The following is a 15,688-nucleotide window of genomic DNA, read 5'->3' as shown; positions in this document are numbered from 1 at the left end:
CATGGATGTTACTAGCATATTTGCCAATTATTAGTACTTATAAAGAACATATTCTGCATGACCATATTCTAAATCCCTTATCCTACCCATTACTTAAACTTAACAGCTACCTTACTAAGCAGTAATCAGGAGTTTAATGAGGCAAAAGTCATATTTAATAGTAAAATAATAGTGAGTAGGGGAGAACCGATATTGTTTTTATTTTATTTTATTTTTTTTTTTTTTTTTTGACTGCCGATATCTTGGAAAGCAGGGGGGCTGATAGCAATATAACGCAGATATAATTATTTTATTTTAATTAATATTTAAGAAATGTAATGGATTAAAAATTACATTTCAATGTAAACATTTAATAAAAAATATAATAAAAAGGAAGTAAACACTATAATCAACAGGGCACTCAGTATTCTGGGAAGTTTATGTAAATTTGGGTATCATATTTTTCAAATAAAGCCAGGGTAATACTCATTTTACATACGGCACACAGAGAAAATTACATTAATACGACAGAGGGCAAATGCATAAAGCAAAGCATAATTTGAATTCAGGAGTTTAAAATTTAGAGCATTCAATTCACATGGACTAACCATCACACAGAGAACACGCGATCATGCTGGATAAAAAATGCACACTTCACAAGATCTCACAGCTGGATTCGACTAAGTTTGCAAGGTTTGTGAAATTATTCATCAGTCATTCAATGATTTGTTTAAATGAAATGAATGCATATTTGCTTAATACTGACTACAAACAAGAAAGTATTATAATGTTTGCCTTTCTATTACTAATAATATAAAATTAATCATTATAATTATTTTTGTATACATTTTAATACCTTTGTTTAAGTGTTTCATCTGATTATTAGACAGACTTTTATCTTTATTTAGACAGAACTGTTAACAACGACAGTGAACAAGAGGGAGAGTGTGTGCACTTTGAGCTCAGGCTCTGCTGTTTTTAGTGCCGTCAAAATTAAAGTCCCGCCTCAAACACATCGGCCGAGCGAAAAAACGTATCGGCCAATGCCGATATTTGAAAAATACCAAATATCGAAATGGCGATATATCACTCAACCACTAATAGTGAGAATAAGACCTTAAAATAAAGTGTGACTGTTGCACTTGCTATAGACATTTTGTTTGTGTTTTTGTGAAAAAGTAATAAAAATGCCTTGGAAAAGAAATCGTTCTACTGTATTATCATGATGATTTGTGAAAATCATCACAATGCTTGCTTTCAGATTTCTTCAATTCTCATTTTTGGTTTCCTTGAAAACTTCTCAAGCATGAATTTGCCAATTTTAATCTGGAAATGCTTGGTGAAGCACGAGATTAAAGATAATGCTCAATCTCAGGACAAGATTGATTCGGTTAGTGGCAGAGATGTATTAGCTGGTCAAATGAAAAAAAAAAAATCAATAAAAATCTATATATTTTCAAGTTTAGAAAATAAAATTGGACCAGACATATTTTAGACCATATGACCAGCTGTTAAGAGTGTGAACTGATGTAAATTGGATTGGCAGAAATGTCAGTCAAGACATCAAAGTTGAAACTGCTGATGAATAAATGGCAAGGTCACATGTTCGCCGCACAGCCTTAAGTCAAATAGCTGACCGGTTGCTGTTTGAAATGCGGGCCCTTTCGTCTATCCAATTTAGCAAACATTGAAATGGTAGAGAGGAGTTTGATTAATTTTCTCTCCCACCCCAATTCCCTTTGCCTGCTAATGAACCTGTCCGCATCACTTTGCTATTCTAATGACATATCATATTCTGAAAAATAGCTGCCTTTGAAAAGACTACTCATTCTGGGTTGCCAGGAAAGTTGTAGCTTGTCACTCTCTCTCTCTCTCGTTGCTGATAATCACTACTGACAACTACATGCCAGTGTGTAGAATATCACCAGGCAGCGGTTTAATTACGGTACCGAGGTCATAATGGAGTCCAATTATTACCATCCTGAGGACAAATTAAATGAACTTCGTGTCATTAGGGACACTCATTACTTCAGCAAATGTCTGCTTTTGCCTCCTCGTGGTTCCCAGTCTGATTAGAGAGCAAGGGCTGTGTGGCGAGACAGGAAAAGTCATTTGAAGTTGCTCTTCAATGCAAATAGCATGTCTAATCTTCTTTCCATTAGAACTTACTCATTTGTCTGTCACGCATTTGTCAGCCACATGGAAAACCGGACTATGACCATGAATATGAATTTCACCACTGTCTATCATTTTGATTTGAGGACACTAAAGCCAAAATATATGAGTGTGAGTGGTGCTTGTGTGCGTAGTGTACTGTAGTGAGTGGTGCTTGTCTGTGTAGTGGGTGTGTTACAGGGGCAGATCTTTTGGCTATATATATATATATATATATATATATATATATATATATATACACACACAGTTATGCTCATTATTGCTCATAAGTTTACAGACCCCTTACAAAGTAAGAGGGATCATCAAAGTTGCATGTTATTTTTTATTTAGTACTGCCCTGTAAAAACTGTCACATAACATGAAAAGTTTACATACCCTTGAATCTGAACACTATGTGCCATTTCCTCGATGATCCACGACTGTCTTTCTGTTTTGAGATTTTGAGTTGTTCATTACTCCCCTGTTGGTCCTGAACAGTTCAACTGCCTGCTGTTCTTCAGAAAAATCCTCCAGCTCCTGCACATTCATTGATTTTCCAGCATCGTCTGCATATTAGAACCCTTTCTAACATTGACTGTATGCTTGTGAAATCCTTTAACAATGAGGACAACTGCACATCATACAACCCGAATTCCGGAAAAGTTGGGACGTTTTTTACATTTTAATAAAATGAAAACTAAAGGAATTTCAAATCACATGAGCCAATATTTTATTCACAATAGAACATAGATGACGTAGCAAATGTTTAAACTGAGAAATTTTACACTTTTATCCAATTAATTAGCTCATTTAAAATTTAATGCCTGCTACAGGTCTCAAAAAAGTTGGCACGGGGGCAACAAATGGCTAAAAAAGCAAGCAGTTTTGAAAAGATTCAGCTGGGAGAACATCTAGTGATTAATTAAGTTAATTGATATCAGGTCTGTAACATGATTAGCTATAAAAGCTTTGTCTTAGAGAAGCAGAGTCTCTCAGAAGTAAAGATGGGCAGAGGCTCTCCAATCTGTGAAAGACTGCGTAAAAAAATTGTGGAAAACTTTAAAAACAGTGTTCCTCAACGTCAAATTGCAAAGGCTTTGCAAATCTCATCATCTACAGTGCATAACATCATCAAAAGATTCAGAGAAACTGGAGAAATCTCTGTGCGTAAGGCCGGAGACCTTTATTGGATGCCCGTGGTCTTCGGGCTCTCAGACGACACTGTATCACTCATCGGCATGATTGTGTCAATGACATTACTAAATGGGCCCAGGAATACTTTCAGAAACCACTGTCGGTAAACACAATCCGCCGTGCCATCAGCAGATGCCAACTAAAGCTCTATCATGCAAAAAGGAAGCCATATGTGAACATGGTCCAAAAGCGCCGTCGTGTCCTGTGGGCCAAGGCTCATTTAAAATGGACTATTTCAAAGTGGAATAGTGTTTTATGGTCAGACGAGTCCAAATTTGACATTCTTGTTGGAAATCACGGACGCCGTGTCCTCCGGGCTAAAGAGGAGGGAGACCTTCCAGCATGTTATCAGCGTTCAGTTCAAAAGCCAGCATCTCTGATGGTATGGGGGTGCATAAGTGCATACGGTATGGGCAGCTTGCATGTTTTGGAAGGCTCTGTGAATGTTGAAAGGTAAATAAAGGTTTTAGAGCAACATATGCTTCCCTCCAAACAACGTCAATTTCAGGGAAGGCCTTGTTTATTTCAGCAGGACAATGCAAACCCACATACTGCAGCTATAACAACAGCATGGCTTCGTCGTAGAAGAGTCCGGGTGCTAACCTGGCCTGCCTGCAGTCCAGATCTTTCACCTATAGAGAACATTTGGCGCATCATTAAACGAAAAATACGTCAAAGACGACCACGAACTCTTCAGCAGCTGGAAATCTATATAAGGCAAGAATGGGACCAAATTCCAACAGCAAAACTCCAGCAACTCATAGCCTCAATGCCCAGACGTCTTCTTACTGTTTTGAAAAGAAAAGGAGATGCTACACCATGGTAAACATGCCCCGTCCCAACTATTTTGAGACCTGTAGCAGAAATCAAAATTGAAATGAGCTCATTTTGTGCATAAAATTGTAAACGTTCTCAGTTTAAACATTTGCTATGTTATCTATGTTCTATTGTGAATAAAATATTGGCTCATGTGATTTGAAAGTCTTTTAGTTTTCATTTTATTAAAATTAAAAAAACGTCCCAACTTTTCCGGAATTCGGGTTGTACATAACTGTTATACTGTCTAAGGTGAAAACGTACTGATGCTCAAGAAGGCCACACAATGCATTAAGGGATGGAAGGTGTAAACTTATTTTTGTTTGGATGATCGTGGTACATTGTACTCATTTTGTCTTCTAGGAAAAAGGTAAGTATATATGTAGCTTCTGAAGTCCAGCAGTAAATGAAAAAAATATGATTGTTAAAAAAAAATGAGAAGAATGTACACATCATCTCGTTTAAACCCACGTTTTTTAATGCATTGTGTTGCGTTCTCGAGCATCAGTAAATGTGCATATGTATGTAAACTGTGTGTGTGTGTGATCACATAGACTTGGGCTATATATAGAGATGTAATTGAGTTTTGCTATAGCTGTAAAAAAAAAAAAACATAATTTGTCAGGAGTTGAGACTGAATAACCCACTATTCATTGCTCTCATTGCTCATATATTACCTGATTGGAGCAACAGCCAAGAGAGGCAGTAAGTAGAATGACTTTGTGTGACTTCATTCTGTGTGTGTGAATAGGCAATCGACACACCTGCCCTATCCATTTACCAGGTGTATGAGGGTCCCTGAACTGTCGGGATGCAGACAATTCCTGACATTATGCTCATGAAATCCATCCAAGACCCAGGATCGAAATGATGTCAAAAATGTAGTCAATAGGAGTGCTTAACAAGACAACCTCAAGGTTAAATAAGGCATCACTTTCCAGGTATTGAGGTGACACTGAGTAGCCCTCTTGAGGAACCTATCTCCTTTTTTTAAAATATACATTATAGTTTGTATATCTGAGCTATATTATTTGACTTGAGCATCATATTCAGAAAACAAAGGAACAGAAGTGACTAGTGCCTGTAAATAGTAATATTGTCACACACACACACACACACACACACACCAGTCTCATCTATTTCCTGCTGGCAACCTAAAAAAGTAAGAATCAGAAGCTGTGTGAAAAGCATAGGTTAGATGAAGGATCTTGAAGCAAAATATCAGGTATTAAATATGATGGTGTAAAATTAAATATGTAATATACATATTATGGCAATATGTGATGCTTCAGTATATTTGATCTATGAAAATACATTTATTTAGCTAGGATGCATTAAATTAACAGTACAGACATGCATCATGTTAGAAAATATTTATATGCCAAACTAATGATGTTCTTTTTAACTTTTTATTAAGAGATATAATATTATAAAAGATATAATACTAAACACCGAGATAAATTTGAGATGCAAAGACCTACAGTTATACCTGCAATTATAAAGAAAATTATTAAATAATTAATAAAGATAAATACTATTTCATTCTATTTCAAATGAATTCTCCACAAAAATTTAAAGCAGCTCAACTGTTTTCAACATTGATAAAAATAATCATATTAGAATGTGTGACACTGAAGACTTGAGTAATGTAATTCAGCTCGGCCATCACAGGAATAAATTACATTTTTAAATATTTTAGAATATAAATCGGTTGTGCCTCACCAATTCATTTAAATTGTAATAATATTTAATAAAATTACATATTAAAATAACATAATATATATTATTGTGTACACAATATAAATACATTTATTTGCAAAATGTAAAAGATCACATTTTGTATTTCTGTAACAACCCACTTATACAGAATAAATCAGACTTTTTTTTAATACAGAAAAATATGTTATATTTTTATTTTGTAGGGAAAGTGCTGGGCAATACCAAATTTATCTGTAAAAATGTTGGCAGGAGAACACTGTTCCTTTGCCAAGGTTAAAGCAAACATCCGTTAGCAGGTACTGAGGGGGAAATGAATAGCCCTCTCCAGGGACTCTATCCTCTTTAAAATGATATGCTCAAGAGAATTATTACCGCGGGAGAAAAGCACATCAGGTGCCTCATGGGGTTTTCTGTTTTCTTGCCTTTTCGATTTGAGCTCCATTCTGAGCCTTAGGGAAAATCTTCAAAGGGCCATAATACAGTACAAAGGTTTTCAGCTTTCACACAAACCAAGGGCCCCATAAAAACACACTCATCACCAATCATAACTAATGGACATGAAACCCACCATATAGTGTAGAGTGAGTGATGTGTAGTAATACGACAGCCCCCAATGGGAGGATTAGAATTGGATGTCGAATCTCTGCGCTCGTTTAATACCCGCCGAAGACCCAGAGTCAGATATGCGCTGAGATGTCAAAGAGGATTTGTGGTCCTTGATGTTCCAAGTCATAAGCTTGACATTGCTCTTAGCAGTGGGTTGTAACGTGAAATTGCACTCTTTGTATCTCAAAAATCCCCTGCATAATTTCTAGCAATCTCGGAAGAGATCTTGATGAGAGGGAGGATCTGGGTGACACACAATAACCTGTTTAAATGAGATCTTTGCTCTTCTTGGCAGCTGAAAGTTTCATTAGACAAGCCAAATGATTAGCGATACCATGACAAGGAAAGCTTAAGTGTTTAGCTCTGTCTGTACAGTGGGTGCAAATAAAGAGGTTGATATAAAACGGTCCGAAACTGTGCCCCAGTGTGCCGATTGCTGCTTTTAAACTTAATGAGAGCAATTGACTATAAAACAGCAGCTGTGCAAACGTAAAGCTCTGGGAATCTCAGTTCATCCCACACTGCATAAAATTATTTTCTCATCAGTATTTCTGTCTTTATTTTCCAGTCAAAACATCTAAACATCGTTGAGATACATTTGAGATGCAAATGAGACTAAGAAAAACAAAAAAACATGATGCTACATTAGTGCTGACCTAGTTTTTCAAAGAAATAACATGTCTTCAGTCATTATTCAAATTAATGCTGTTCTTTTGAACTTAATATTCAGCAAAGAATTGTGAAATAATTTGCCTAAAAACATACCAATAACAGATGTCTTTCTATATTAAGTTTGTGCAAAAACACACAACAACAATTGATTTCAACATTTACTGTCCTTATACATTCCTTACCAAAGCATGCTGGTAAAATCTGATTTTCCTTTTTTTATTCTTTTTTTTAATGTTCAACTTACACAGTTTCTTTAATTATTGTTAAAGATCAGGAATATCAATACTAAATAAGTAATAATCGTAAACTTGAAACTTAACAGAACAATTTCTCCATTCACTAACATTTTTATTGATTGATTTTGATTTAACAAAAATATTAAATATATCCTAAAGGGGTCATTGGATGGCCAGTTTCCACAAGTTGATATGATTATTTAGGGTCTTATTGAAAAGTCTATAGCATACTTTAGTTAAAATTTCTCAGTAGTGTAAAAAACACCCTTTTTACCATGTCATAATCAGCTCCGTTTTCAGCAAGCCCTTTTAGTCCATGTTCCTTTAAATGCTAATGAGCTCTGCTTACCCCGCCCCTCTCTTTCCTGGTGTGCCCAGCCATTCTCATGATACTGTTTACTTTATCCACAGAACTTGCTAACTAGCACGTTTTTAGAAAAGGCGAATCATATCAACTTTATGTACATCTGATGAACCCTTTAAGATATATTTAATATTTTTAAAGAACCTTTCAGTAAAGAGTTTTTTTTTCTTAATGTTAAGAATGTTTTAATAATCTAAATAACCTTTTCTATTATAAAGAAAATACAAAAATCTGACCAACCCCATACTATTGAATAAGGGTGTGTGTGTGCGTGTGTGTGAGTTGTATCAGAAACTGACCAGAATGTAATTGTCTCCTTGACCCCATTTCAAATTTAGCATACTGGCAATTCAAATATAGTGCCATGCAAGGTTTGATGTAAATCATGAAAAATATCATTGATGTAGCTCGTAAATTTGAATATATGCATATTCAAATGCATAAATAAGATTTGAGAGCTGCTGAAAGGGAAGAATACCAATGAATAAATTTCGGTTTGTCCCCCAACCCCACTCTGGTTTTGTACGAATTCAGGCAACTTGAAATATAGTTCACAAGTCACAGACGGTGTTTTGACTTTTAAGAGCATGACAGCCCCAGTTTTCAGTGCTATCTCAACAGTAGCCATTCTTATATTCAGAAATACAGTAGCTTTTTATGTTCCATGGGAAAAAGAAAATCATACGGGTTTGAAACGACATGAGATTGAAGGATAACATGACTTTTTATTATATTATCACCTTGGTGAATTTAGTGTGATATTTTAGGCACTAAACCCTAAACCCTACTTCACCTGTAAACGGTAATGAATCTGTTCTTTATTAGCATTTTTTTTTTCATGAAGAACATTTAATATCCAAATAATTCTATTACATAAAAGGTTCTTTATAGAAAATCTTCTTTAGATTATTAAAACATTCTTAACATTAAAGAAAAAAAAAATAAAGAAAAACAACTCTTTACTGAAAAGTTCTTTGGAGAACCCAGAATGGTTCTTGCATTGCTGTGAGAAAAGAAGAAGAAGAAAAAAAAAAAAAAAACGTTTGTAACCTTTATTTCGAGTGCATATGAAATACTAAATGCCATGATGCTAAAGTGTTTGGTCTGGCTGCTTAATGGACTAAGTCAAAAATCTCTGGTCTCTAGATATGTAGTATTTTTAATTAGTAACGTAAACAAACATTGTTGCATTCTGCTTTGCCATCAAGGTTTTTTTTTTTTTGTGTGGGTACAACCATGTATATTATCAGTCTCTCTCTTTTACACTGTTAAGCCTAGGAAAAATCCCACCAGTCTAGCCATTTCATTCTAGTGTGAAGATTGTTCATTGAAAATAATTGTGCCTCTGATATACTTGAGGAATCGACTGAACGCATCAATAGCTCTGTTTTTGTCTGTCCTTTCCCTGGACCTTTTTCTAAGTTCACTGCGTTTCTTGGAAAACACTCAGCTGTAAACAGTAGTGAAGTTATCAAGCAGAAAGGCAGATCTTTCCCTCAACTTTATAATGTCTTATCAGCTGAATTTCATATCATTAGCTCTCAGCTTATGTTAGCTGTCGCTAAAGTGTTACAGGTGATAATGGACTAATACTTGAAAACTCTTTCAATAAAGTTAAAGTTTCGACCTCGCTGTCTTTGACAAGCCAAAACCTGTCAAGGACCTTTACCTTTGGAAGGTATATTACAACTCTATCAAGGGTTTGATAACACTGACAAAGACACAAAAGGTTCATTTGTGCTGTGGCCTGAAACTGTCACTTGATTCTTGCTGACTTTTATGCTATGGCTAAATGAACTTGAAAATCCTTCTAACTGAATGGCTATCAAATCTTCCATTTGAAACAAATGGAAAGCTTGACCCTCATGTACGTAGAGTCAGGCAAGTCCAATGAGAAGGCTTGTGGTAAGCTCTAGGATTTGAGTTATTAACCCAGGCAATGCATTTGCGGCCGCTGTCCAAGGTACTGTCATTAACCTAATGTTCTGGTGGATGAAGCACACCATCTGACATGCCTTAGTATTGAATACTGAAGCTAGCCTATATTAAAATGCATAAGTAATTAAAGTAATAAAAAAATGTATAATTGTGTGCACAGAATATTTGCTTTTCATTGAAAAAAAAAAAAAACTTAACGTATCATGTTTTTTTGGACATGTACCATGCATGATAATGTATAATTACCATTTGTTAAATATGTTAATCATTCAAGACCAAAGTATATATCAAAATACCATACAATTACCATTTTTTTTACTGTACCTGTTTTTTAAATTAAATTAATATACATTTTTATTAAAAATATATATTTTGACACATTCATTTTCAAAATTAAAAATATATATTTTAAATATTCTCACATTGAATTATAGTGACAGGGTGATTGTAGGGAATCCGATTTCTATTTTGTCATACTGACACTCATTCACAACCCTAAATAATCTGTTCCAGCAGATGGCCTCATTGATCCATTCCGTATGCAAAAGCCTGCTTAAGCCATAGATATGTTTTTTCTTTCTTAAAAATAACCTGTTCTGCTCTAGTTTTAAGGTTATTTCATCTGAACTGCATTCCATGTTCTGAAAGCATATAAAGTATTGGTCATTAAGCTGTATTGTATATTGATGTATAACGATAAAAATAAAAAAAATATAGTGTGTAATTATTTACTAGGAAAAATTTTACATCCATGAAATATATATATTAATAACCATTTATGAGGGGTTTTGATGGCCACCTCCTACAAAGGTACTTAAGTATGGCAAACCATTTTAATGTTTACTTCTTCAGAACAACTACTATTGTGTTACTGTCTTTATTTTATTTATTTTTTAATTACTTTTTAATTATCTATTCTTGACTAGAAAATTCATCTATATAATTAATTTGCTACTAATAATAGTACCTATTTATGATAAACTAATATCTATCATAATTGTATGATATCTGTTATGAGTAACAGTTGAACTATGAGGTAAATATCTGATATATGAACCACAGATCACCATAGAATTCAATGACAAGCAAAAAGCAATTTATTGAAAAATTGAAAAAATAATTATACAAAAAAAAAAAAAAGAATTTTTTTTTTTTTAGGAATAACCTACATAGTAACATTAAATGAGTTTGATGGAATGTTTAAATGGCTTGCCATAACTTCAGAGCTGTCAGAGCTTCTCAGTGCAAGCCCAGCACAGGAGACTGACTGCAAGCCTTCTGAAAAACTCAAGGAAACTATTGCACTAACAAAAACAAAACTTGATGATGCTCAAGACTATTCGCATCAGTCCCCAGAGACAGACATACGTTTTTAACGGTGCAGAAATTGAAATCAATAGATACTTTCAATAGATACGTGTTTTTTCTTCTTCTTTTTCTTTTAGCTTTTTTTTTGTAAGTAATGCGCTGTAAAGTTGACATTACAGGAATATTCACGCTCTACTGCTAATGCACATGTGATGATGCTGCGCGACAAGACGAGAGAGTATGAGCTGTAATTCCACATGATGTGCATGGGACGACAACAGCCTTTCATTACAAAACCGATGCAAACGCTTTTAAAACCACTTTTAAGGAAATCTAAAGGCAGGAAGATGTTTTTTTCTTTACGCGCAAGATGGAACGGGGACAAATCGGACGCCTGAAACGTGAGAAGTGCGCCAAATTGCGACTATGACTTTACTGTTGAGTCTGGTGCGTTTGCAGCTTATGATCAGTAGAATCGAGATGCGCTGAACCCAACACAGTACAGGATGTATACAGAAACGCAACGCAGAGGGGAATGAAAGACTGTTATCTGTTAAGTGAAGGCTTTTGGCAAGCACTTGAGAAAAAGAGCGGAGAAATCTTGCGCACCTCTTGCTGTTTCTCAAACGAACTGTCACACGCGCTCTTTCTGAACGGAGAGTCTGCTTTGGGAACAACATGACACGGACGCGCTTCTGCTGTCATTAACGGGGACAAATCAAACCAACGCAGCGGCAATCCGATCAATAGACTATCGATAGACTCATATATAAGGCTAATCATCACGCCTGCTTATGTTTGCTTAACCTGTTTGGGAGAGTATGCTGTGGGACGATGAACAAACTGCTGACCAGGTACTGAAAGCAGAAACAGACATAATTAGACACTAATCTGTTTATAAGCAATATTAAGTGATAGTTAGACTAAATGTATGTCTTTTTTTTCCTTTTCTTTTTTTAGTCATATATTCATTGGGAAGATCTGTGGGAGTCCATGGGTCTATTTCTGAGCTACTCAAGAGATTTTTACATTGAAATTATGATATTTGTCTTTCAAGATGACTGCTGCAGTCAGCATAGCGTTAGACAAACCAGTTCAACTAGTTGCTCAGATTTCTGTGTAAGCACTCTCAGTTTGGCATGGAATTATGGGGTGACTGCTCAATCGACTCGGTGAAGAAGCCATGGATGTGAACTACTCCACGGTCCTGGACAGCAGTGTGACGCAGCGCAATTCGTCGAAGCGAGTTCTCACTGGTTGTTTCCTCTCGCTTCTCATCATGACCACCCTGCTGGGCAACACTTTGGTCTGCGCTGCAGTCACAAAGTTTCGGCACCTGCGCTCAAAAGTCACCAACTTCTTTGTTATATCGCTGGCTATTTCCGACTTGCTGGTGGCCATTTTAGTGATGCCATGGAAAGCGGCCACCGAGATTGTAGGGTTTTGGCCATTTGGCGCCTTCTGCGATGTATGGGTGGCCTTTGACATCATGTGTTCCACCGCCTCCATCTTGAATCTGTGCGTCATCAGCGTGGACCGCTACTGGGCCATTTCTAGCCCATTCCGCTACGAGCGCAAGATGACACCCAAGGTGGCATTCATCATGATAAGTGTGGCGTGGACGCTGTCCATCCTTATATCTTTCATCCCCGTGCAGCTAAACTGGCACAAAGCCCAAGCGACCAGTTACACAGAGCTGAACGGCACCTACAGCGAGCCTCCCCCAGACAACTGCGACTCCAGCCTTAATCGGACATATGCCATCTCCTCCTCCCTGATCAGTTTTTACATTCCTGTGGCCATTATGCTGGTCACTTACACTCGCATCTACCGCATTGCCCAGAAGCAGATACGCCGGATCTCGGCACTCGAAAGAGCAGCTGAAAGCGCCAAGAACCGCCACAGTAGCATGGGAAACAATGGCAGTATGGAGTCTGAAAGTTCCTTCAAGATGTCCTTCAAGCGTGAAACCAAAGTTCTCAAGACCCTCTCAGTCATCATGGGCGTTTTCGTGTGCTGCTGGCTGCCCTTCTTCATCTTAAACTGCATGGTTCCTTTCTGTAACCCCAACGGGAGCTCTGACTTCTTGTGCATCAGTTCTACCACCTTTGATGTGTTTGTCTGGTTCGGTTGGGCCAACTCCTCACTCAACCCTATCATCTATGCCTTCAATGCTGACTTCCGAAAGGCATTCTCCATCCTGCTGGGCTGCCATCGACTCTGCCCTGGCAGCAATGCTATAGAGATTGTGAGTATCAACAACAACGGTGGCCCTCCATCCACTTCTCAGTATCAGCGTAAGGGCCAAATCCCCAAGGAGGGTATCAACAGCAACTATGTGATCCCTCACAGTATCCTCTGCCAGGAAGAGGAGAACCAGAAGAGGGAGGATGACTCTGGGATAAAGACCTTTGAGAAACTGTCACCTTCCATGTCAGGCAATTTGGATAGCGATGCAGATGTCTCGCTAGAAAAGATAAACCCCATAACACAAAACGGGCAGCACAAATCCATAATCTGCTGAGTAATGGGTGAATTCTGACCCCAACAAAGAATCCTAGTTTCTATAAAGTACGGAATCCAAAAAAAAAAAAAAAAAAGCTTCACTGAAGACCTTAAAAACATTTCTTGGACTACATAAAACTTGTGGAAAACAAAAGAATGTTCCAATTGAAGGCACTTTATGCTGGATAACTATCTGCAAAATATTCGCAGCATTAATGTTTGACATTACCAGGTCAGTTATGGCAAGACATAAATGGAAAGTAATGTGAATAAACCATGTATGCATATGTATACATGTTATGCATTTAAAATGTGTATACATGCGCATGTCCATGTGGTTGTGGTAGAACTGCGGTTGTTAATATAAGGACAAGAGTTAGGTCACTAGTAAAATATCTTGTAGTTGAGTTTACGTAAATGGCTCACGAGTAGAGAAATTGGGTTGCGTCTACTGTCGACAATAAAATGTACATAGTGTTGTTTATATTTTTCACCATTTATCAGAGCTGGCTAAGTCAACATCTCCTAATGCTGCTAGTTGTGAAATTGTATGTGCAAACCACCCCATAATGTAACTTGAGAGCAGTAGCCATTCTCATCCTAGTCACCTATGTGTGCATTGGTTTGATGTCAAAGAAGTCGAAGAGCAGTGGGTTTTTCTGCTATGCGATTTATCAGCTGTGGAAGTGGCCATAATATTTGGATGTAATTTTTTATATTTTGATGTCAAAGACCCCTTCCTTACCCAACCCAGCCCCCTTCCTCACTGCCAACCCTTCGCTTGTCACAGTGCAGGAGAGCACAGCGAAAATACGATCCCAGTGGTAATCTCATCGATTTTCATTATTTGCACGCTTCAAAAGGGAAAAATATTTTATTTTAAACCCTGTGCACAAGAGACATGCTGGTGTACTTGTATCCATAAAAGTGTATTTAAATGATAGAAGAAGCCTCATGTGGATCCTAAATGTACAAAAGTAGTTCCAGGCACCACAACTGCCTTTAAACAGTTTCTTTTGCCAACTACGTGGATGAACTTTGCTCTAGGACAGTGTGAATTAGCTCTAATTCATAACGAAAAACTGTAATCGTGTCTTATGCAATGCATCTGTCCAGCTACTAAGAAAGATGTTGTGACCTTTCCGAAAACACTATAAGAAGCACTCTGTAGGTCTATCTAGCACTTCAAAGCATATCCAGGATGAAAATCATCTTGCATCATGCATATAGGTATTGTGCAGAACCCAGCCCCTGGACTGTTATGTCAGCTGTCAGATGGGTGGGAGTATGGTTACCAACATATATCCTTAGGTACATTGTCTCTCAATTTGCCTTGAAAAAATTGAACCATTTTAAATTGTTTCTCCCTGCCCAAACAGAATCTGTGGTGTATAAACTGCCATCCTAGTTTTAATAATTTGTTGAGCTGTTTTGTTATGTTATGCAACTGCCCTTGATCTAAGTTAATTCCAAAGCCTACCATCCAGTGAGCGCTTCCCTTGAACATCAGGATTTGCCTGAACTGATACACATGAGCTTGTTCTCAGAGTGCACTAGGAATAAATGCAGACAAAAATGATTACCGTAAATCAATCAAGATAGCTTTCAGATCAGTTTGCAACTTTTTAACTGATCCAAACCAATTTAGTTCCCATTGACTCTCATAACCAACATAGTTCACATTGACTATAAAGAGAAAGTCTCTCATATTTCGCCTTCGGTAATACCCAGTGCCAAAATGCTGAGGACATCATGATCAGCAGCCTTTGCCAGCTTCCTTCTCACTTACCCTAATACTCTCCTCGTCTCTAAAAGCTTGAAAGATATGAACAACAACCACTCTATATGTTTGACTCCAAACTATATGAATTGAGTAAATATGTTTGTGTGACTTGGACAACTTGGAGAGAGAGAGAGACTAGATGAACAGACTTCAGTACACATATTTGTCTAAAATTGGACATCTGCTCCAGGGAATTTTCCAGAAGACTCTGTTTACTAATCCGCCTGTCAAAGACCCGTTCTTCACAATGCTGCTGTAGAAATATTCAGCTATATGTTTTATAGAAAGTTTTTTAGCATTTAGCATTTTTAGCTTAAATGCTAATGATGGAATACATAAGATAGTTTGTTTCAAGTCAGTTAAGTAACATCAGATTTATTTTCTCCAATGAGGCGATTCGCATTTAAAATCAAC

At 36.9% G+C, this 15,688-nt stretch overlaps 1 protein-coding gene across 1 annotated transcript; it reads left to right on the top strand.

Annotated features, from left to right (window-relative positions):
* Positions 1–11,239: 11,239 nt before the first annotated feature.
* LOC132117486 (D(1)-like dopamine receptor) lies at positions 11,240–14,451 on the top strand. The gene is made up of 2 exons (XM_059526802.1): positions 11,240–11,840; positions 11,947–14,451. Exon 2 carries the CDS (start codon positions 12,170–12,172, stop codon positions 13,508–13,510), a length of 1,341 nt encoding a protein of 446 aa, XP_059382785.1. The 5' UTR covers positions 11,240–11,840; positions 11,947–12,169; the 3' UTR covers positions 13,511–14,451.
* Positions 14,452–15,688: the final 1,237 nt, after the last annotated feature.

This window comes from Carassius carassius, chromosome 36 (genome assembly GCF_963082965.1).
Source record: "Carassius carassius chromosome 36, fCarCar2.1, whole genome shotgun sequence".
NCBI classification, from domain to species: Eukaryota; Metazoa; Chordata; class Actinopteri; order Cypriniformes; family Cyprinidae; genus Carassius; species Carassius carassius.
Note: the sequence above shows the minus strand (reverse complement) of the source record. Positions and strands in the feature narration are given on the sequence as shown.

Coding starts and splice junctions, on each gene's coding strand:
- LOC132117486 (XM_059526802.1), top strand. CDS start 12,170: ATGGATGTGAACTACTCCACGGTCCTGGACAGCAGTGTGACGCAGCGC.